Source organism: Myotis yumanensis, unplaced genomic scaffold, assembly GCF_028538775.1.
Source record: "Myotis yumanensis isolate MYYU_CA2020_CCGP unplaced genomic scaffold, mMyoYum1.0.hap1 SCAF_4, whole genome shotgun sequence".
NCBI lineage: Eukaryota > Metazoa > Chordata > Mammalia > Chiroptera > Vespertilionidae > Myotis > Myotis yumanensis.
Genome location: NW_027223755.1, coordinates 42,456,614 through 42,481,203, shown reverse-complemented (window position 1 = coordinate 42,481,203; position 24,590 = coordinate 42,456,614). Strand labels below are relative to the sequence as shown.

General features: G+C 36.1%; 1 protein-coding gene across 1 annotated transcript in view; it reads left to right on the top strand.

Moving 5' to 3' along the window:
- HOMER1 (homer scaffold protein 1) overlaps positions 1-24,056 on the top strand; it is a 90,761-nt gene extending 66,705 nt beyond the window's left edge. Inside the window, exons 6-9 of the mRNA XM_070412242.1 lie at positions 13,302-13,458; positions 14,167-14,277; positions 15,354-15,434; positions 20,587-24,056. Coding sequence (XP_070268343.1) covers positions 13,302-13,458; positions 14,167-14,277; positions 15,354-15,434; positions 20,587-20,775 — 538 coding nt within the window. The 3' untranslated portion in view covers positions 20,776-24,056. The remainder of the gene's footprint in view (positions 1-13,301; positions 13,459-14,166; positions 14,278-15,353; positions 15,435-20,586) is intronic.
- Positions 24,057-24,590: the final 534 nt, after the last annotated feature.

Genomic DNA, 24,590 nt, shown 5'->3' with positions numbered 1-24,590 from the left:
TCATTTCAGTTTAGAATTCTGAATGCTTGGCTAGGTGCACTGTCCTTAGTACATCTAAAGATTAGGTGGCATGGTGTACATGGAAGTCAACCATTAAAGATTAGGTGTAGATGGGTTTATACCTAAACCTATGTTTTTATAATTTTTTATTGTTTTATCTCTACTCATTTTGTTTTATAATTGTCTTATGAGAAGCAGAACAGATATAATTTCCCTATTTCTCAGGGCGAAAATCTGAGGTGAAAGGAGATTAGGGAATCTTTCAAAAATCTATAGATACCAGAATTAGAATTTGACTCTAATCCTTTGATTCTCTGCTTGTATCTTCCCCTAATTTATCATAAAGAAAATTTTAAGTCTCTGTATGGAGACCAAACTTGAAAGAAATGATAGCTAACAAAATTCATTTATTATTTGGCACAAAAATAGGTTATGAATCTTTAAATGTGCAGTTAAAGTTCATGAATAAGTATTAGGTCTGTAGGCATTTAATTCATTTAAGAATGTATTATGTATTTAGGTTAAGTCAACATGGTCATGTTGATTTTATAGTTATTTACATTGTCAAATATCCTTTTTTGGCAAATATCTTAACAGAGTTCAGTGTGTACACTTGTGTATGTGTAGTCCTAGTATTTTTTATTATATAGCTGCAAGCAAAGGAAAACTATTAGGGGATCTTAGGTTGAGTAATTTGTGTGAGTAAACTTATACTATGCTTTCTTGGCTTAAGAATACAATCTGGGTATTTTCTAAGTAGCTAGCTAATGGTTTTATTTCTGCTTAGAGCTAACTTTAATGTTTCCAGACCATCATGGCATGAGCAAACATCTAGAACACTTGTCCTAAGAGTTCTCAGATGTGCATGTAAGCTAAGGCAGCTTAGCGGCCTCTAGAGGGGGCCTCAGCAAAAGTCATTCCTTGGGAGCAGCAAGTTGAAACTTTCAAATAGCTTCACAAGTATTTTGCAAAAAGATGGTTAATAGGCCCTGAATGGTTCAAAAAGTAGGTGCTAAATTTTATTTGAAGGTAAAGAGTTTAAAACCGTAAACCAATGATTTCAACCAGATGTTAAACTGAAAACCATGTCTAGAGAACAGGAAGCACAATTATCCTTGTGGAGTGTTTTTATATGTATGCATATGTCTGTGTATAATCATATGGCTTGGAAGTCATTTAACTAACAAGTTGTATATGTAACATCTCCATGAGCCACACACAAAAGCAATCAGTGGTCTAACTCGGCATGACCAGCTGTTACTGGCAATTATCCACATGTAGGTCCATCTTAATACTCATTTATTCAAAGTCATTCATCTGGCATGTCTGTTTGGGAAAAAATGAGTAAGATTGCCCTCGAGGAGCTTTGTGAGATTGTAGACTACATAAGCAGTATGACAGTGATCTGTGATGATGAGAGGTAGTGATTCCTGGGGTGCTTCAGAAGCCCCAAAGAGCCCCATACTTCCTTTTACATTCTTTTGACATATTTAAGTGTCAGGCATTATGGGTACATCAGCAAACAAGAAAAACATCTCTGTTCTCATGGCGTTTAAACTTAAGTGGGGAACAAAAAAACTAATTAAACAAATACCTGTATAATTACTGTTATGAATAGTGTCATGAAAGTAGAGATCAAAAAGAGAGGGAGAGGGCAGGTAGTGGGACAGTGGTATGGCTGGATAGAAGAGTAGGCCTTGAGGAGTCACACATCACTCATCCTTGAGAATAGAAGCAGCCCCGGGAGAGTGGGGAAGGAGCGGTCCAGACAGAGGGAGGAGCATCTGCTTTGGCCTTGACACAATTAGGTGTTTAGTGTCTTCATCTGAGGTCATGGTAGTGACAGTGAAAAAATCTACAGAGAAAAATAAGGATGGAAGAAATGAGAGAACTGTTCATTGTGTAGCTTTGAGAGCAAGGGAATAAGAAAGGTTAAAGATATTTCTATCCTCTACTTTGTATGGCTTTTGAGCAATAGCCATATTTATTTCATCCTTGAATTCACATTGTCTGGTAGAGTACTTGATACATAGTAGGTGATAATAAATATTTGTGAATCATGTGACTGGTCCACTGTTTCTTATATGTCAGATTTTTTTTTACAGTTAAGGTAGAAATTCCTTTGAGGATGAGAAAAATGTCATGTACATATGCCCCCAAATACTAAACACATAAAAGGCAATAAATACTATTAATTTATCATTCATTGCTGAATTAAGTTCAGAAATTACATAAATTTCTAATAACCATCAAAATACTAGTGTCACATTACTTAATGTATTAGAAATGCAAGTCTTTTAAAAAATTATTTACTGATTTGAGAGAGAGAGAGAGAGAGAGAGAGAAAGTGGGGGGGCATTGATTTCTGATTATTATTTATGCATCCATTAGTTGATTCTTTTTTTTTTTTTTTTAAATATATTTTATTGATTTTTTACAGAGAGAAAGGGAGAGAGATAGAGAGCCAGAAACATCGATGAGAGAGAAACATTGATCAGCTGCCTCCTGCACGCCCCCCACTGGGGATGTGCCCACAACCAAGGTACATGCCCTTGACCGGAATCGAACCTGGGACCCTTGAGTCCGCAGGCCGACGCTCTATCCACTGAGCCAAACCGGTTCTGTCCATTAGTTGATTCTTATATGTGCCCTGACTGGGGATTGAACCCACAACTTTGGTATATCATAGTGATGTTCAAATCAATTGAGCTACTGGGCAGAGCCTAACAATGCACATCTTAATCCATTGATAACAAAATGAACTTAAACTTCCTTAATTTTGTCTATCTTCTCCAAATAGAACCCAAGAGCCAAAATATATAAATGCCCAAATTTTATAGAATTTGTCATATGGTTCTCAATTGCTAAAAATATTAAAGAAGAGATACTTATGACTGTGTTATAAATCTAGAATATCACTGGCACTATCTGTTTGATCATTTTAGAATATAGTGTTAAGTGGTATCAGTAAATGGAATCTAAAATGTTTTTCTTTTAAATTTCTCTATTCCCTTTTACAACAAATGCATATGAAAAATTAATTTAACTATCTTAAGAAATTAACATTTTTAAATTGCTTATGAAAGTGGTTGCCATAGATCATGTCATTTTAATATAATTCTTGAAGAAACTGAGCATGGAAACTAGCTTTAGCTTTCCAGATCTATATTTACATTCTAGAGGCCTAGTGCACGAAATCGTGCACAGGTAGGGTCCCTAGGCCTGGCCGCCAATCAGGGCTGATCAAGTTCTCCGCCTCTCTGCCTCCCTGCCTCCTCCTTCCCTCGCTCCCTCAGCGCCCCACTGCAGCTGGTCGCCTGCCTGCCATGTTCCACACTGCCCCCTGGTGGTCAGCACACGTAATAGCGAGCAATCGAACTCCTGGTCTCCCGGTCGAACTCCCAAGGGGACACTTTGCATATTAGCCATATATATATATATAGTTTCACCTGTCTTTTTCCCCAGCTTTACTGAGATATAATTGGTATAGAATATTCTGTAAGTTTAAGGTGTAAAATGTGTTGATTTGGTACACTTAAATATTATAAAATGATTATCACCATAGCCTTAATCAACACCTAGATCAGGTCACATAATTACCATTTCTTCTGTGTGGTCAGAACATTTAAGATCTACTCTCTTAGCAACTTTCAAGTATTGTTAACTATAATCACTGTGCTATACATTAGATCCCCAGACCTTATTCACCTAATAGCTAAAAGTGTGTACTCTTTGACCAACATCTCGATTCCTTTTCCCCAACCCTCTCACCCCTAGTAATTGCCCTTGTAGTCTCAGTTTCTCTGCACCTGGCTTTTTTAGACTCCACACATAAGTGATTGCATACAGTATTTGTCTTTCTCTGTCTGACTTATTTCACTTAGCGTAATGCCCTCAATGCCCATCCGTGTTGTCACCAGTGGCAGGATGTTCTTGCTCATGGCTGAATCATATTCCATTGTTTATGAATCATATTCCATCTTTACCCATTCATCTGTTGACAGACACTTAGCTTGTTTCTATATATTGGCTATAATGAATAATGTTGCAGTAAACATGATCTATTAGTTTTCTATAAATCAGTCTAATCATGGAGATTATTAACTAGTTGTAAGGTGAGGGAAAAAGTCGTCAGTCATTGCAAGCCCATATGAAAAAAGACATTATAGTTTAGTTGGAAAAAACCTTAAGGCAGGCATCTTGGTTCAAGTCCTAGCTTTGTTGCTATTGTATGGAAGACAGGAAGTCCCCTCCAGTGCAGCATTTGGGTTTAATAGTCTGGGACAGTTAATTCAGTTGCTTAAGCTCGGTATAAATGAAGCCCACGTTACTGGTCTTGATATCGTATGTGGTAGCTTCACAAAGAGAAAAACTCTTTCAAAGTCACAGATTACAAAAGAGGGTGTTAGACCAAGGGAACGGAAGTTTATGGGATGGCCATGCTCAAGTCTTCCAGCATTACCAGAAAAAAACACAAAGCGAATAACCTGCTGATAGATTTCAGTTGTGTCATATTCTGTAGCGTAAGTGGTGACTCTTGCTGAACTAACCTGGAGTTGGAGTACAGCCAGTCTTCATCACCTTGGTTGGTCCTCAGAGTTGTAACAGAGTTTGGCTTCCATCAGTAGTGGACTAAGCTATTTTTAATGCTGAGCTGTATTCACTTTGCACCTCCCCCTCCTTAGAGTTCATTTTGATCAGGCCCTTACTTTTGCATATTTCTTACGAAGATCATGTATACATTAAATAAATGAAGGGGGTGATGATGATCGCCACAACTAACGGACAGTAATTGTTGCAAGTAGAATATTGTTCATTCTAAACATTTAAATAATTTGAAGGTATGTCTTTTGACTCTGGCCTTCTCTTTAAAAACAAATTTAAACAAAATTCTGAGTATCAAACTGATCAATCAAATTATTGATTACAACTGGTTTCTAAAAGAATGGAAAATTTTCATGACAGGAAATTGGAAAACAGATTTTACTGTAAAATTATTCATATATTTCCATCCAATTTTAGCTTTATCAAAATCTCTGTTGATAGCATTTTATATTCTGTCAGTATTGAGAGTGAATTCTATTATTTTATTTATAATGTTTTCCCCAATAATACTAAATATTGTGCTAATCAATTTTTAGGATGGATTTTCGTTAAGTGACCTACTTTGAAACAGAGGCACCTTAGCTTCCAAAATTAAATCAAATTATGGATGGACAGATAAAGATATTCATTTCTGTCTTGAATACAGTATAATGCTTATAATACTGTTATCCTATAAATACAGGACAGTCTTAAAATTAATTGATCTCACTCTTTGCACAGGATAGATGTATACTTATAAGAGATTAGAGAAACATAATTCTTCACTTATGTAGGCTATTTTCCCAAAGACTTTTCTCCAATAGGATAATCTAACATCATGCTCTGAATATATGGCCAAAGAAAGTTTTTAGTTACTGACTAGTTTTTTATAAAAGGGAAAACAACACAAATATTGACTTGTATGAAGGTAGTAGATGCATAACACACAATATTACCTTGAATAAATTTTTTATCACTTATGAACTAGCACTGAATAGCTTTTTACTCCCTTTCCTTAGATTCTATACCCAACCCTGATGCAGGGAAAGTATGGTTAACATTAAAATATTTAAAATGCCTGTAAAGTAGCTTGAGCCTTTCACAAGTAAATATCTTTTGAGCAACAAGTTGGTACCCACACCTCCTACCTTAGAATAGGCTACTTTAAATTTTAAAAGGAAATCTCTTTATACGTTTTAGATCATCGTGGGTAGGGGGCACCTGCAGTGAGAGTAAAAAGTAGAAGTGAAATTGGGACCTCCTGTGGTTTCTTCATCTTTTATCGCCTTTCCTTGGAGACTGACTGCTACTTTAAGGCACATGGCAAAGACCACAGAAGGCACTGTGCCAGGCAGGCAGTTGGTGGATGTTAGGGGATGTTGGAATACCCAGCCGTCTCCTGTGAGAGCTACTCTAGCATGTAGAGATGCTTCTGTTACTGCTGGGAGCAGTGATGGCAGCCGGGGAATAGTTTCTAAGGGCCTCTTTTTAGTGAGTTTGTGGGTACCTCCATTTTAGTGAATAAAAAATGGAGGTAAAACTAGACTTTTTGTGCCCTCTAAAATCAAATGGGAAACTGCCTGAAGTGCAGAATGTTTTTATGTGGTAAACGTAATGTCGTTTAGATCCAGATTTCACCTTCCCTTCTCTTCGCTCACAATCAGAAATCAACCTCACCACTTTATGAGAATCATTTCTGTTCATTTATTTTCTCACTCCATTAACTGGTTAAATTTATTCTGAGGCCTACACCAAAGGTGTAAACTTATTATAAACTAGGGGCACTCTGCACGAATTTGTGCATCTTGAAAGGAACTTTGGGCCACAAGGCTGTGGTGGGCACAGGGGCAGGTCTTGGCTCATCCTCTGCACCCCTGCCCCTTCCACCATGACCCCCAGGCCCCTGTTTGCCAGCAGCCCCGTTCCCACCACTGCCACTCCCACGCTCTGATGGCACTGGCCCCGTTCGCACCCGCTGATGGCATGAAGTGATTGGAGCCAGCACCAGCAGTGAGTGCAAGCGGGCCGGCAGGAAGGTGGTGCGCGGGAGCAAAGAATTTTCAGTTACCACCAGAGGCTCACCCCAATGACAGCGACCGGCGGCCTGCCTTGGTCTGGCGCCTCCGCTCATCTGCGCCACCATCCTACTGTGGCCGATGCCCGCCATGGTTTGCATGCGCCCCCTGCTGGTCAGCGCACATCATGGCGAACAATTGTTCGGTTGTTCTACCGTTTGGTCTATTTGCATATTAGGATTTTATATACACTGAGTGGCCAGATTATTATGACCACCCCATCAGTACTTCATTGACACTTCCAAAAATACTGAATATTGAAAACTTCCTAAGCAAATACTCTCAAGGTTTTATTATTATTATTATTTGCATAACTAATTCACTTCATTGTACTGATGAGGTGGTCATAATAATCTGGCCAGTCATAATAATATGGCCACTCAGTGTATATAGATAATACATCTGTAGTACCTAAGGAAAACGACAGAATTTATTAAGTGCACACCTGATGTGGATATGATTTAAATTACATTTGATTTAAGTTGTGTACATCATTAATCAAAAATATCTCCCTTAAAATATTGAATATTAAATCTTTTTAGCTTTTTCATAGCTCACTAAAGATTCTTTCAAGATTCTTTATTGCTTGTGCATTTGGAAGATACTAACAATTGAGTGTGTATTATGTGCTTTCTTCAAGGGTACTTTTATATGGGCTGTTTATTCCTCAGAGTCACCCAATGAGGATAGTTAATATTAATCCTAATTTTACAGATGGGGAAACAGACCTCATGAGGTTAGATAACATGCCTAGGGTCCCATAACTAGCAAATGGCTGGAGCCACAGTTTGAACCAAGTCAACAGACTTCTGAGTCTATGCTTTAATTAAAAGTTGGCATATAATGGACATATAACATTCTACCAGTTGTAGTTGTACCTGAATGAACCTATACTTTTAACCACTGTTTCACAATGGTTCTTGTTTAATGTGTACATTTAACAATATTCTTCACAACTTAGAAATTTCTACTTATAGACTGATAAACACATGCATTATTACATTTTGAAGTAATTTGTTTCAGATTAATTTTATAACTTCCTCCAAAAAGTCAATGGTGTTTCATTTTCTTTATCAGAAATAAGTAAAATTCTGCATTTTATCTAAGTTCAGATGCTTTGATGATAAGACACCATTATTTGACATGCTACCAAGAAAATATTGTCAATTAAACTGACTATAACTCTTTATTTGGCTTTTGGTGGCAATGTGTCTCTGTAACTACTTTTGTACATGGGTAATATATGTAAGATAAGTGGTTTAAGATGTCCCTATAATTTGATAATATTCAGAGTCTAACTCTTCTGGTTCATTGTTTATTATAGTTTATGTCCATGTTTTTCAACCCAGTATCATGGATATCAATAACTGGTGATACAGTGTTTCTTTAAAAACTACCTCCCTCTTGTCTGAGATTTTCTTCCAAGCCAGTTTGTTAAAAGCTTTAATGCTTAATTCTAAAATTCTGAACGCTATGTTTTCCAGAATATGACCAAGTTATTTCCAGTTTACTACAGGGACTGTCTTTAAAAGTATCAGCAAATATATCTTTATCTGTTTACCTGTAGCCATTAGTTTCTGGATGGCAGGCTATGTGCAAAGATGATGGATTGTGAGGCAGGGAAGGAATTTGAGCTGGAATGTCAGACTCGGGGGATTACCCAGGCATACGTTGAAAGCATGGGTCAGAAGAAGCAGGTACCAACAGGACGATAAGGAACAGAACACTGGGAACACCCGATTAAAGGACCTCGAGGATAAGGAAGTAACCAAAGGAGTTGCCACAATTACAGGAGGCTTTGAGAGACACCCTATTAAGCATTTAGGCAAATTAGAGCTTTCAGCTACATCTAGTAGAAAAAGCCTTTCATATACGAGGCTCTCTGCATGGCAGGACCTTAAATCCCTACTCACTGAAGTCCTTTTGATGAAAACAACACCACCTGATTATAAACAGTGCAAACTTACTTCGTTTTCATTTAAAAGGATAACTTAAATTGTATTAAGAAACAAATTTGGACCCTAAATTATTGAAGGAAGCATTAGTTTCTAAATGGAACTAGGTTGGCGCCAACACGCCGACATGAGAGCACGTGGCCCAGAAAGTGGCGCACAGGTGCATTGACATCCATGTTGGCTGCTTTTGCCTTCACAGGTATGGACGGGCAGTGAAGAGAGACCACTAGGCCAATCCTGAGACCAGTCAGGATTGTGAAGGGCTTGAGTCAGTCTTATTTGCATAGTTAGGGAGTGACCTCACCATTCACACTGAGAATAATGTCGAAAAGTGAGCCTGTTGCAGTCTATTTTTAAATCCTCTTTTAAAATCTTATCTGGGTATTTTTCACAATTCTACGTAATTAACATGCTTAAGAAGCACATGCAAGGCGCTGCCCTTCGAGAGACTGATGGTGGATCCTGGCCCCTGCAGGCATGGAGGAGAGGCAGTTTTCTTAAATCCTATTGCTGACCGTGGACTCACAGGGTTTACTCCGCAGGTTAAATAAGTGTGTTGCTCATGCACTAGACTCTTATTTTGTTAGATAGATTACCTATTTGTTAGATGATACTTTTGAAGTATAACTAATTTAATTAAGTTGACTGCTTTCTTGTAGAACTTTGACTTTAGATAAAGGAAAATGGTAAAATTCCAGCTTAAGGAACCTTTCAAATGATGTTTTTGGAATGTTCTGAACTCCTTCCCTGACTTCTAGATCGGAAGTGCCAGCAGGAAACTAGCCGGTCATGTTTGAAGGGAAACTTTACCAGTCATGGGAATAAAGAATTATTTTGTCCTTATTCCAGCACTCAGACATGAGGTCATAGTGGTATTTCGAAATCTCTTCTGACTCACTGGTGTCTCCAGATGAACAATTTAGGTGTTTCTTTGTGAGCAGTTTATTCAGTGTGAAACTGTCAAAAGTGTACCTGTAAAAAAAGACCAAGTTAGCTGTCAGAGAACCTCAATTTTTTAAACAATATTTCTGAAATGTAAGATGCTAACTTAAAGTTTTGGTATCAGAATTAATCCCAATGTATTAATTACTGGTAAATATGAGTCTAAAGGGGGAGGAGTTGTAGATAGAAGAAAGGAACATTGTTTCTCAAAATTGCAAAAGTGTGCCAAGTATTTAAAATTATATATTAGAGCTGAACACATCTGAGATAACAAATAGCTCACATGTAGAACTCCTGCAGGATACTCTTTGGAATTCATTGTAAGTTGATATTATATAGGGTATTCTAATATATACTGGATGGTGAAAAGAATATACGAGGAAGCTCTCCAGAGAAAACAGGGCAAATTAAAAGAATAAAAAAGATTTTATTTTCTAAATTGTATTTCACATTGTGCTCTAGAAAGATGGATTATTAATGAAGCCACTCCTAAAGTAGAAGAAGCAAGAATGTCCTGAAAGATTCAAATTTACCAACAAAGATGCAGTTTTTGGTTGATATTACAAAATGGCCTTAAGAACATATCTTTATTAACGTTGGAACCAAGTATATGAAAATGCAGAAACACACAAACTTAGCATTGAACTGGTCTCTAGTACTACTCATTTCAGGACTATTAGGTCTTAGATTGTTATTGTAGTCTTGTGCAATATGCATGCAAGTATTTGATAAAATAATTTGCCTCAATATTTATTTTCTTAAGTGCAATCAGCAGTATTTTGGAACTCTGCAGAGTAAAGGAAGAAAAGAGTTAGTGGGAATTCATTGAACTTACTATCTGTGGCCAAATCTCACTACTTAATACATTAGAGACTCAAGACATGTTCATGGCTATGAAGTAAAGAAATTATGGTATATCAAGACTTTATATGTTCATCTTTTTCTATCCTGTTCCAGAGGCATCATTTCAGTTTTTTCCTTACCCAAGCCAATTTTTAAGTGTGTGTGTGTGTGTGTGTGTGTGTGTGTGTGTGTGTGTGTGTTTCAGAGAGGAAGGGAAAGAGAGATAGAAACATAAGTGATGAGAGAGAATCATTGATGGGTTGCCTCCTGCATGCCCCCTGTTGGAAAGCATGTGCCCTGACCAGGAATGGAACCATGACCTCCTGGTTCAGAGGTCAACACTCAACCCTTGAGCCACACTGGCCAGACCCCAAACTAATTTTAATTACAGCTGTCTATTCCTTTCCCTTGAGTATCTCTGCCTCTATAATCCTACTTCTCCAATCTCCTTTTTATCAACATCTCCAGATGCCCTCACCTCCTTCCTTTTTATTTTGGACTCTCTTTATATCACAGCTGTTCTGTTTCCTGCCCACTCAGTCTCTTCCCATGCCAATAAATACAGACATGAATGGAGCAGCTTAGAGACCATTCTACCCATCTAAGAAGACTTTCCAACTCTTATTATTTGTAATGCTACAGTCACAGGAAGAATATCTAGGAGTGCTTAGAAAGCTTTTATTTTTTCTTTTGGCAGTGTGATAATAAAGTTTTAATTGAAGTATAATTTATAAATAGTAAAACTTTCCCTTCTGTACAATTTTATGAGTTTTGAAAAACCCATTTAAATAAAACTCATCTCTGTAGTGGAACAATTGGTAGGTGGTTTTAAAAAAAATCTATAATTCAGTTAGAGAAGGTGAATAAATGTACACTTTGCTCAGAAAATCTGAATCTGGAAAATCATTCCACAAAAGAAGAATCAGAAAGAACTTTCTTTTTAAGGAGAAAAATGGGTTGTTAAATTAATAGCTTAACTAATTGTTTGATTCTGTTCTTTCATGTTTTGATGAAAAATTTTCAGGACCCTTTAGAAACATTTTTAGTTTTCTATTTTAAATTAATTTTAGACATATGAAAGTTGTAAAACTGTAGAGAGATTTCCCGTATGCCTCTCACTTAGATTTCATTAATGTTAAAATCTTTCATAATCATAATTCTCAAAACCAGGAAATTGACATTGATACAATACTTCTAACTAAACTGCAGATACCAATTTTCACCAATGTCCCTTTTTATGTTCTAGGACCTAACCAGGATCTCACATTGCATTTACTTATTTCTTCTTAGTCTTCTCCATTTTTTTCCAGTCTTATCTCTTCTTGACACTTTTGAAGAGCACCAATCAGTTAATTTGTAGAATGTCTCCCACTTTGGGTTTATAGGATGTTTTCTCATAATTGGGATGAGAGTTATGAGTTTTTGGCAAGAATTTCACAGAAATGATCTCATAATGCTGATATGTCTAATTATTCATGATGAGCTTTAGGAATCTTGATGGTAGAAATTATGCTATCTTTTATCTAATATATTAATGTTATAAAATATCAGTCCATCAAAATATTTGTTTTGTGATGCAAATAACATCAAACATCAAATGTGGATTAAGGAAAGCTATTATCATTACTAGTTAGTTAATGGAATGAGGTTAGTAGAACTTCACTAATAGGAACAAAATGTTCAATAATGAGAAAGGAGGCAATACTTTCTTCATTATAAAGTGTAAGAAAGGAATTATTAAAAAAGGGATCTTCCTAACTAGTAGAATTGTCTTTGTAATAGAAAATTGTCTTGATTAAAATACTATGGGTAACTTATCAAGTAGAACATTAAATGGGGGGAAAGGTGATTGCTTTAAGTTCTGTTCTATCAATGACAGGGGAATTCTATCAGAAATTAAATCATTAGTTTCTAGGTCTAGTCTGTCATATGACCTGAAATCTTTTTATTTCAGCATTTTAAAAAAATATTTAGGACATTTAAAAATTCTGAACAAGATGAAATAAATCACCAATATTTTGAATACTCTATTACATGTCCCAAACCTTATTAAAACATTGAAGCATCCTCATATTTTTTTTTTTGGGGGGGGGGGGGGTTGTTGTTGTTCTTTTAATATATTTTTATTGACTTTAGAGAGGAAGGGAGAGAGATATATCAATGATGAGAGAGAATCATCAATCGGCTGCCTCCTTCATGCCTCCCACTGGGGATTGAGCCCGCAACTGGGGCATGTGCCCTTGACCAGAGTCGAACCTGGGACCCTTCAGTCCACAGGCTGACGCTCTATCCACTGAGCCAAATTGGCTAGGGCATCCTCATATGTTTTATATGAAGGAATAAAATTGTACTTCAGGCTATGATGCTCTTAAAAATATAGTACATTAGGTTTTCTTTATAGATATTTTTCAGGATATAATGTTTATTCTTCAAAAGAGAATGGGTAGAGCCCAGCTGGTGTGTTAGTAGTCAGGGCACATGCCCAGGTTTTGGGCTGGTCCCCAGTAGGGGGCATGCAGGAGGCAGCCAACTGATGATTCTCTCTCATCGTTGATATTTCTCTTTCTCTCCCTCTTCTTTCCTCTCTGAAATCAATAAAAATAAATTTTTTTTAAAAAAAGAAAGAATGGGTGGAGACTCTTCTATAGATATCTTTATCTGTCATAGTGAGTAGAACTTTTCCACATTAAGCCTACTACTTTGGCACTTTTTATATTTCCTCATTTGCTAGTTTTCTTTACTAGGAGCATTTCAGTGAAATACTTGTATTTTTATTCTTCTTGGATTGTCTTTGAAACATTCATGAACTATGAACTAAATGATTGACCTGAGTACTTCTGTCCTTTCAATGTAATAATATTCAGTATAATGGATAGAGTTGTTTTATGTGTTTTTATTTCAGTTCAGCAATCAGCAAACATTGGGAGGCTGAACTGGCTACCCTCAAAGGAAATAATGCCAAACTCACTGCAGCCCTGTTGGAGTCTACTGCCAATGTGAAACAATGGAAACAGCAACTTGCTGCATATCAAGAGGAAGCAGAACGTCTGCACAAGCGGGCAAGTACAGGCTGCTGTCCATGGAATTTATGGCCAGCAGATTTCCTTGATCAGAGGAAATTTACATGTAGATTCAGCGCAGGGACATCGTTTGGAGATTTTCATTGGTTCTCAGAGCATATATGGGTTGTATTGTATCCGTTCTCTCAAAAAATAGCAAGTGTTCATTAAAAGTTATGTTGTGTTTGGGCTCTCAGTCAACCTATTGACCGAAGAACTATCTTTTGCCATAAGAGAAACTATTAATATGTAGACATTCTAGTATCAAATATTTAAGTTGTATTTTAAGCATATTTTTTCTTCCAGATTCTCTTACATTTTGGGAACGTATTAGAAAAATTTCTCACTTCTGCAAGGCCAAATTTCAATTAAATTTGAAAGCTACAGGGAGGGCAGATGACTATATCTGATTTTGAATGTTATGAGAAGTTTTTAAAGGAATTTTCTACTATCATTAATCACTTAAGTTTTCCTGTCCTTTTCCTGACCAACCCATGTAAATAGTTATTTCCTTTGCTCTTTTTTGTCCTAAATCCACATCTTTAAAGAATCTTTTCTATTTATTCTTCCATCTTAATATTGCTCAAAATTAATTTTCATATATTGATTCAAAATTCATTATTCACCTATTAAGGGCCTGTTATCTCTTCAGTAATAAACTCTTTGAAATTTTCACATAATTTAACCTGAGTTCTCATTTAATTTTAGGTGACTGAGCTTGAATGTGTTAGTAGTCAAGCAAATGCAGTGCATACCCATAAGACAGAATTAAATCAGACAATACAAGAACTGGAAGAAACACTGAAAGAAAAGGAAGAGGTACTTTCTACTTTTTGCTCATCTGTAATCTAGCTAAAATATTAGAGTCTATGTACTTGATGGAATAAGGTAAGGCTGTGTGGGTTTTATTAGCGTGAAATTTTCTTGAGTGATATTAACCTTGTTCATATTTTCTCCATCCTTGTTTCTGTTGTTATGAACTACGGTGAGGCAATCAGACTGAGATACTGCTTGTTGCATACCAATTATGCAACTCTCTGTCTGAGAGTTGTATCCATATGACCAACAGGAAACTATTAGAAGTTATATTTTATAAGCTGTTGCTTTCTCTGGTTTTCAGTTCGATTTAATATCCCAGGGAAGAATTCAAAACTTGAAACAACCTTAAAATGTTCAGACTGTTTCTGAGCAGTGGTATACACCAAAGCCATCGTTAGACTTGTTGCTTGCTTCTTAAGATTATTCTGCACAAGACAACATGCCTATAAAGATGAATTCAGCCTGGCCGGAGTGACTCAGAGGTTGAGCATCGACCTATGAACCAGGAGGTTACAGTTCGATTCCCAGTCGGGGCATGTGCCCAGGTTGCAGGCTCAATCCCCAGTGTAAGGCATGCAGGAGGCAGCCGATCAATAATTCTATCTCTCTGTCCCTCTCCCTTCCTCTCTGAAATAAATAAAAAAATATATTTAAAGTTGAATTCACCTCTCTAAAAGTCAGTATAAAGGAATGCTCTTTATTTTTTTATTGAAGTTACTGGGGTGCCATTAGTTAATACAATTATATAGGTTTCAGGGATACAATTCTATTACATATCATCTGTATATGGTTCACCATCCCAAATCAAGTCTCTTTCCATACATTTGTCCCTCCTTTACTCTCTCCTACCTCCCCCCATCTCTGTTTCCCTCTGGTAATCACCATACTGTTGTCTGTCTATGAGTTAATTTCTTTTTTTTTAATCCTTTCACCTTTTTTAAGGAATTTAAAGTCAATGTTCTTTAAATCATTGTCTTAAAGAACTAGGACAGTAATTTCAGGGGGAAATGGTGCCTTCTCTTTTCCTTGATATCACTTAAATGTTGTTGTTAAAGACATTGCTCTACATTTTCTAGGAAATAGAAAGATTAAAACAAGAAATTGATAATGCCAGAGAACTCCAAGAACAGAGGGACTCTCTGACTCAGAAACTGCAGGTAAGCTCTAATAAAATGTTTATTCATGTCTGCATAGGGAGGCATCAGTCATTCTGTCACATAGTAATGACTTTTTTTCTGAAACTCCATTTTGTAGATTCTTGGTCATTTTTCTTTTCCAGGACTTCTGATTCATGCCTAAGCTTATATTTTTTCAAAAAGTAGTTGATAATTTCATTTAGGTAGCTTATAGTCATCATAGGCAGTCATTTGTAAATTATCTTTAGTAAATTATTTTAGAAATTTGGACTTTTAGCCCTGACGGGTTTGGCTCAGTGGATAGAGCATCAGCCTGCGGACTCAAGGGTCCCAGGTTCGATTCCGGTCAAGGGCATGTACCTTGGTTGCAAGCACATCCCCAGTGGAGGGTGTGCAGGAGGCAGCTTGTCGATGTTTCTCTCTCATCGATGTTTCTGACTCTCTTTCCCTCTCCCTTCCTCTCTGTAAAAAATCAATAAAATATATTAAAAAAAAAAAAAGAAATTTTGACTTTTAACCTAAAAATACTTTGAGTTTAAAGAAAACTTCTCAAATGGTTTTCATTCAGTTTAGAAATTCTGCTCATTTTTTACATTGAATTAATATATGAATTAAAGCAGGAGTTGTGGAAACCCAGTCAGTGCTCTTCTTATTTTTTCAGTCTAATTAATTTTACTCACTTTTTTCTACATGAATACTATGCTTCCAATTTATATACACCTATTAGGTGTCAGTGGTAGCGAACCATCGTTAGGAGGATTTTTTTAAACTCATTACCACAGTCTCCTCCTGAAAACTCAGAAACTTTGATTAAACCCCCATGACTACCTCAAGAGGGGTTAGGACCACTTTATGGTTTGCAGTAGAAATAAATGCATGTATAGAGTGAGGAATTTTGGATAAGAGGTGATAAGTGGGACCTGAAAGCCCAGGATTGGAAAGAGTACCTAGATTATAATCAGAATGACCAGCAGTTAATTGAATATTTACTATGTACTGGACACACTGCACTAAGCACTTCACTTATGTTATGTATTTATTCTCTGTGAGTCAATGAAGAAACAGAGGCTTGCATAGGCTAACTTGTTCAACCTGTATGTAAATGGAGACAGTCACATTCTCTGACAGTAGAGAGCCTTCATAAAGAAAACAGGTTCTTTACATGAAATGAAATATTTCCCTTTCCCCCTCCTATCACTGATTTTCAGTGGCCTGGGAAAAAATGAGGTCACTTGTTTTGATTTGCTCTACAAAATGTTTCTACATTTTAATCATCTGTGTAAATCAGTGGTTTTCAACTGGGTACAGTTTTGTTCCCCAGGGGACATTTAACAATGCGTGGAGACATTTTTTATGTTCACAAGTAGGGTGGTGCTACTGCTAGCTCATAGGTCAAAGCCAAGGATGCTGCAGAACATGGAGTCATCCAGTCCAAAATGTCACTATGCCAAGGTTGAGACATCCTGGTGTAGAACTAAAATATGAAGCCTGCAATCAGGGCTGGGAAAATATGGGGGAAATGCAGCCTAGTTTTGTTGCCTGTTTCAACTTTGGCTACCATTTTTTCAATATTGGCTATAATTCAGGCGTATGCTAAGCACTTATATACATTGGCTCTGATTCTCACAGTAACAGGTGTTGTATCCCACTTCCAAAGAGGAGGCAGCAGCTCAGAGGTGTTAGCAAGTTCAGTCAAGCATCTAGCTAGAAAGGAGTGAGGCCTAGATTTGTTTTGATTTCAAAATTTCTCTTCTTTCTTCATGACCACACTGCTTCAGGCAGCAAGTGTCCAATCATTCCTAAGAATTCTTTAAAAAAAATTTTTAGTTATATGTACATTTACATTATCCCGAGAAACTAAGAGGTAATTTATTCATATTAAATTGCTAAATGTATTTCATCATTGATTGATCAGTAATTGAATAATTACAGTTGGCACCTGGAATTGTGAATATCAATTTTTACCTATTATTTCACTGAATATCAAAAGTACTTATCAAACTAACAAATACAGAGCTTGACCTTCTGCCAACTAGGATTGATACTTTTAGTTATTGACTGTAAAGCACTGGAAAGGGAGTTAGCAAATTTCTAGCCTGCAGTGCTTTCTCTCTCTTTTTTTAAAAATATATTTTATTGATTTTTCACACAGAGGAAAGGAGAGAGATAGAGAGTTAGAAACATCGATGAGAGAGAAATATCGATCAGCTGCCTCCTGCACACCCCCTACTGGGGATGTGCCTGCAACCAAGGTACATGCCCTTGACCAGAATCGAACCTGGGACCTTTCAGTCCGCAGGCCGGCACTCTATCCACTGAGCCAAACCAGTTACGGCTGCAGTGCTTTCTTTATAAGGACTGAACCAGGCCTCTGGGTGTCCGGTAACATGCTTACATATCAGTAAAGGAGAAGGGGAAAATAGTAGGACAAGAATGATAATAAACAGAAGAATGAGTTAGGAGGGACAATACAGAAAGAAAAAAGAGGATTGGAAAATATGTACAGGAGGTGAAAGAATGAGAAGTGCCACCATCCAGGGCTCTAATGGGCTCCTGTTGGCCCCGTCCACTGGTTGTCTATTCTTGCCCTAGGATCACATTCTCTGCCTCAGAATAGACCAGCACCGTCAGCATTGTATTGGATCCCTTTTGTTATCTGCCTAGTAAAATTCCTCCAATCAGAAAAATGGCTTAGAGTGTGAGACTCCTTTGAGAGAGAACAATACCGTTTTAATAGTTGAGAGAATTTTGTGTTTTGCTTGCTTCCATTGAAAATGTTTGGATGTTTCCTTGATTGGCAAAGAGAACAAGGAAGCCTTTCATTTTAAAGGAAGGCTTTAGAGGGCAAACTGGGTGGTGCCTGGTGAAGTGGGTGTTTTCTAGTGAATGACATTTCGTCTATTTTTATAGTTGGAAACATTCTACTCTTAAGCTTATTGTTTAAGCAGGCAAGAGAGCACGCTGTGCAGTCATGAGTGGCATTTTTAGATTTGATCCCAGGGTCTATTTTCTCCCTCATAGTTTAGAGCCTCCAGGGCTTCTGAATTTATAAACATTTTATTGATTTTAGATTCTGCGCTCAGTTTACTTATCTTCATCTTGTGGATTATTCAAGGGAAAGAGATTAGAAACGTACCTGGTAAACATCTCACAGTAAATACCTTAAGATTAGGTTGGGATTCTTTAAATTCGTCATTTATAAGTGATTATAACTGCATAATTCCTTTTTTATATTTTCCCAGGCTGCTGCAACGCATCTGTGGCATCCTGGCTTAAGCCTTGATCTTAGTTATTTCTGTCAAAGCCCATGAACATTTCTACATGTTCGGAATCCTAAATCAACTGTTACTCTCTTATGTATTCAAGCCATTTCTCAGTTATTTTTCTCAAAAGTTTAACAGGTATCATAAGACAAATTTCGGAAAAAAGTACCCATAATCCCAAAGCCCTGAAGTAGTTCCTATTTCCTATTAGTACATTAATTCCCAGTGTTTGTCCTCATGCATACAGATCTGCTTCACATACTGTTCTTTTTATTTACCAAATTGTCTTGCAGTAATTTAAAAATTTCCCCCCCTATCCTTTAGACTTGACAGAATTTTTTAGAGATTTATACTTAAATGATGTACTAACGTTTTTGAAATATAGTTTCTGAGGCTGATTCATATTGTGTTACTAACACCAAAATGTTTTTATTACTCCATAGAATTTGCATACGTGAATGTAAATTGTGTCAGTCACCTCAGTCCTCTCAGATGTAAAGTGAGCTTTCTAGAAAGGCTATATACAGTAGTCCCCTCTTTACCTAGGGTTTTTTGTTTTTTATCAAGATTGCACAAAAAACAGTTACTTGCGGTCAACTGCAGTCTGAAAATATTAAATGGAAAATTCCAGAAATAAACAATTTATAAGTTTTAAATTGCACACCATTTTGAGCATCATGATAAAATCTTCAGCCGTCCTGCTCTGTCCCACCCCAGGACATAACATCTCTTTGTCCAGCGTATCCGTATTGAAAAGGCTACCCACCTATGCGTCACTTAGTAGCTGTCTCAGTTATCAGATATTTTGAGAGAGAGACCACATTCACATAACTTTTACTACAGTATGTTATTATAATTATTCCATTTTATTGTTAATATTTTACTGTACCTAATTTATAAGTTCAATGTTATCATAGATATGTATGTGTAGGGAAAAATACAGTCTATATAGGGTTTGGTACTCTGCAGTTTCAGGCATCCACTGGGGATCTTAGAATGTGTCCCCTCTCAGATAAGGGGACTGCTGTAACTTTCAATTCATTGCTTATCTGCAACTCATATGCTTATTTAAAGTATAATAGTTGATTTTATGCTTTTTTTCTCAATTTTATCTTTTACTGAAATTAAATCAAACTTCATGTTATGTTATTTTATTTTATAGAATTGTTTACTATATTTGTCACATTTAGAAACATTTTTAGAGCAGTAAAAATTTCTAAGTATGCCAGAATTTAATGTGTTAAAAATTATTTTTGTTGCCATGAACTTCCTTTTTTGTGATTATTTTTCTTTCCTTGTTTTCCAGTATGTTGGAATTATTAGCTTTATAATTCTTATATGTAGTTATTATATATCTTCACTATCATTTTTAGCAATTGAACTATATTTTCTACCACATGCATTCATTCGCTCCTGTGGCAAAACAGAGAATAATTAACATATTCAGAGGATCCTAAAACTTAATTTTAGGGAATCATTTTCTTCTCTCAGTCTTTCTCCAGAATTGCCAGTAAGGAGAAAACATTAACTTCCCTCTTTTTCTCTGCCTGCTTTCACCAGAGATTGCTAACAGTTGTGCATTAGGAACAGCATGGTAGCAGAAATAGAAATGAGATGCAGGTAATTCTCTAAGTGGGTCTTCAGTACTGTCTTGGTATTTGAAGTACCCAGGGGCTTGCCTGGCACAAAGTAAGCAGTCAGAGGACATTTTTGTTAGATGGGTAGGTGGATTCATGCACAAACCCGTCAGTGAAACCGCATGGATTTCTCAGATGGTGAAGTCTGAAATCTCTCCTAAAATTGTGTTAACCTGAGATTCATAGCGACCACAATATTGGTAATAACAAAAGTCGTATCGTTTTCTAAATCATGAACTGACGTGTATGTATGTCACACTTTTGTTTCTAAAGGAAGTAGAAATTCGGAACAAAGACCTGGAGGGACAACTGTCTGACTTAGAGCAACGTCTGGAGAAAAGTCAGAGCGAACAAGAAGCTTTCCGTAATAACCTGAAGACGCTCTTAGACATTCTCGATGGGAAAATATTTGAACTAACAGAGTTACGAGATAACTTGGCCAAGCTTCTAGAATGCAGCTAAGGAAAGTGAAATTTCAGTGCCAATTGATTAAAAAAATACACTGTCTCCCTTCATAGGACTGTTTGGGCTCTGCATCAAGATTGCACAAAAAATTTAAATACCACTCCTCCGGGAGGAGGATTTTTTTGAAAATTGGAATTGTATATTTCAGTGTAAATTTTAGAATCCAGCTTTTAGCTAGTTGGGGAAAAAAGAGATGAAACACTTGAACTACAAATTACCTCCATGTATATTATTGGCCATAGTTAACTAGAAAATTATAAATAGACACTTAATGCAATCCTTTTCTTCTTTTTCCTGATATTAGCCAATGGGAGAATTAACAATGTCTGGGTCACATCCCCCTTTTGTGTTCAACACAGTGAAGGCTATCTGCTTTTTAACTTAATTTATTTATGATATCTAAAGCTGTGTTTTGTGCAAAAAAACTTAGTGACGAAAGCCCTGTCTTTTGTTATAATCTGAATAATTTCTCAGGATATTTTTGCACTGTTGAGAAGCAGTGTCATTACCAGTTAATTCTTGCCAGGAGTGAGAGAGAGCTGCATCTTTAATTGAAACATGCTTGCTGTGACGGGGTGTATAGAGCTCTTCCCCTTTTTTACGCGGGAAGATATTTCACTCTAGTGACCACTCTGCTACACTCTGGTGTTCTCTAACCTTGTCACTGTATAGTTTACTTTTCCATATTGATTCCATGTATTTATGAGAAGATACTGTCTCCCATTTTATTACACATTTTAAAGCCAACTAACGAAGGCAGCTGAGTCCCTCAGAAATTTTTCTTTTTAAATTTCTAATAAATTTGACACAGTACTGAAATGCAGCAGCCCGTCACTGACGGTCTGGTCTAGCAATGTTAAGTATATTTACAGAATATGCAGTTACCTTTATTTATATATTTTGCAAGAAATCTTTTCTGAATGATCAACGCATTTCAATTTACAAATAATTATGGTTATTGGGGAACTGTTTATTATAGATCATTTTCAGGTGTATAGCTATTTTAAAGGGATCCATTTCCATCAAACAGCTGATCAGAGGACTATTGGGATTGAGCCGTGTACTCTGTCTGGATCTTCACGCCAACCATCTCTCTAGTCAAACCTCACAAGGCAATATTCTGAACTGTTAACTAGGCATTTCAACACAGGAATTCAATTCAATAGGCTCTTCTCAGTGAACAGGTTTTAATGTTGTTTTGATGTAATTTTAAAAGACTTTTAGCAAAGATGCATTTCTTTATATATTTCTTTTAAGAAGCTATTTTAAAAGTAAGGCACGTGCTGTTTAGTCTGCATATGGAGTAGGAGTTGCATCAGAGTCCATGTATTCTTGCTGTACAATGCCTGCGATGTTGAGGAGGGTTCTTTTTTAAAGTGTATGCTTGGGAATCTGACTCTGAGGAGTCTACAAAGTGCACTGACTTTTGGTTTGTACCCCCAAAGGATTGAATTGTTAAGAACAAAATTAAGCTAATTAATCAATTTGTAACCATTTTTTCACTCACAAACAGCTACTCAGCATAGGCAATTTTGTTTTATATATGTATGTGTATGTATGCAAATACATACATATTAATTTATATTAGAGTGAAAAATAAATGGTTTGTTTCTAAAGTTAGTTTCTAAAGTGAGTTTTCAGATGTCTCTGAAAAGTTTTTATCAGACACTTAATCATCATTTATTATATGTGCTATGACATCATGTGAGTTACCTCCATCTATTTTAGGGTATTTTCCTCACCTATGTATTACAGGGAAGGTAATGTAGGTACACAAGCTCAGAGCTGAGATATTTCTCTGACAAATCAGGTAATAAAATTTTATTTAATTGATAGAATTTTGAAGTAGATGTGATTTTATCTATCAGTTTCTGAGTAACAAAGAGCACCAGATTTTGACTTAAATAGGGGATTTAACTCTAGGGATCAGGGAATGTAGATATGAAGAGTTAAAAATAAATAAACAGTGTAAGCTGTTGAAATGGTAAGTGAATTATTTTAATGATGTAATAAGATATTTTTAAATTTTGACATAGTTATTATATAGTGGGAAAATAACTCATCAAAATGTCTCTACTTGAGTTGTATTGATATGTGAGATGTGTGTAACTCAATATATACATATACCCATATGTATATACAGAAAATTATTTTTAATATTTTCCTACTATATGAAATTTAAAATTGGAAATTTTCTGAGTTTTTTCCTTGTCCAATAGAGCCTAATTTTTTTTAAAGTGATCTAACAATTTCTTGAGGGCTGCACCTTTAAATTCCCAGATTGTCATTAGACGTGTACAGTATATGGGACAAGGTGGACACAAGTGCACATATAAATAAAAATCTTAAGACTATTTTAAACATTGATTTATGGTAGGAGAGTATCTAGAGTCATCATTTTCAAGTCATAATTAGGTTGTTTGCCTACTGTAGTTTTCTCCATTTCTGTATTATAGAAATAAAAGTTTGCATATTAAAATTTGATTTTCCCAGAGACAAATATTATGTAATGTATCTATATTTAGATCAAACTGTGGTAATATATTTGTCAGAAAGTAATGTTGGGGACTGTAGCCTGAACATGTGGACTCGAAGTGACACAGAAAGGAGAGCCGAGGTTGATCCCGTTGTGTATAAGTTATTATATGAAAACTGAATTCTTGTACAAAAAAAACACTGAAGAAAAAGAAAGACAAAAATACAGTTTTTATTTTGAAATACATTTGTTGTTCTCTGGAGAATGTACTTTATCTTTTTCCCCCCTCAGTCTTTTACAGATACTTTTTAAAAAGCGTTCAAGTGATGGCAGCATTTACTTAAATCTTACAGGTGCTATTGGATTTTACATTAGTGTGATCTGTTGTGAAACCCTAACTTTGACATAAAAGGTTTTGTAAGTATTTTCCTGCCTGGGAAATTAGTTTTGGTCTCTCTCTCTCTCTCTCTCTCTCCCTCCTCCCTCTCCCCCCTCTCCCTCCGCCCTTCCTCCCTTGCCCTCTCTCTCTTTTCTCTCCCTTACTGCAGATTTTACAAAGTTCATGAAGGTGCATACCTGCCCTTACAGAAGAACTCCAGCACCATCATAGATTTAATGTTTTGCTGTCATTGAACTGTTGGGAAGCAATTACAGTAGAGAAAAAAACTTACACTTTTTTTTTCTCCAAGTGGAACTTGAAAAAGGGACACTCAAAATTAAACCAGTACCACCTTTTTAAAGTCATTTGTTTGTTAAAGAATTAAATTCCTTGTTCAAATTAAATTCATTCTTTAACAAGTGTGCTACAGTCTTCCATGTTTTCATTTAACTCTGGAGTACGCAGCTCGCCTGCTCTCTCCTGCGCACCTGATTTCTGTCCGTTCTGGAGTGGGAGGCAGGCAGGGGGAACATTTGTTAGGTGGCAGCGTTTGTTTGTTTTTCAATAAATTCTTTTGTTTATTTTACATCAAATGATTTTAACATCCTGAAATTCTGTGCTTGAAGTTATAAAATAGTCTTCAATGAATTTTTGTCTTCTGGATATTTAGCATTGTTCTTTTATCATTCATGAAGTAAATTATATAAAACTTGAAGAAGAAAACTTCCAGATAAGTAGTAGTTGAAAATGACATATTTAAAAAATTTTCTCAAGTACCCTATTATACCATAATTTGTTAAGATGATTTTTATGTAAGAATATTTTGAAAATTATTAGAAAAGTATCTTTTTAGAATGGCAACAGATGCATCATTTACCTTACTCTAATTGTGCAGATGTTCCTCATATTCACATTAAATTGGACCTTACATTTTTATGACAGTTTTTCTCTATGGGA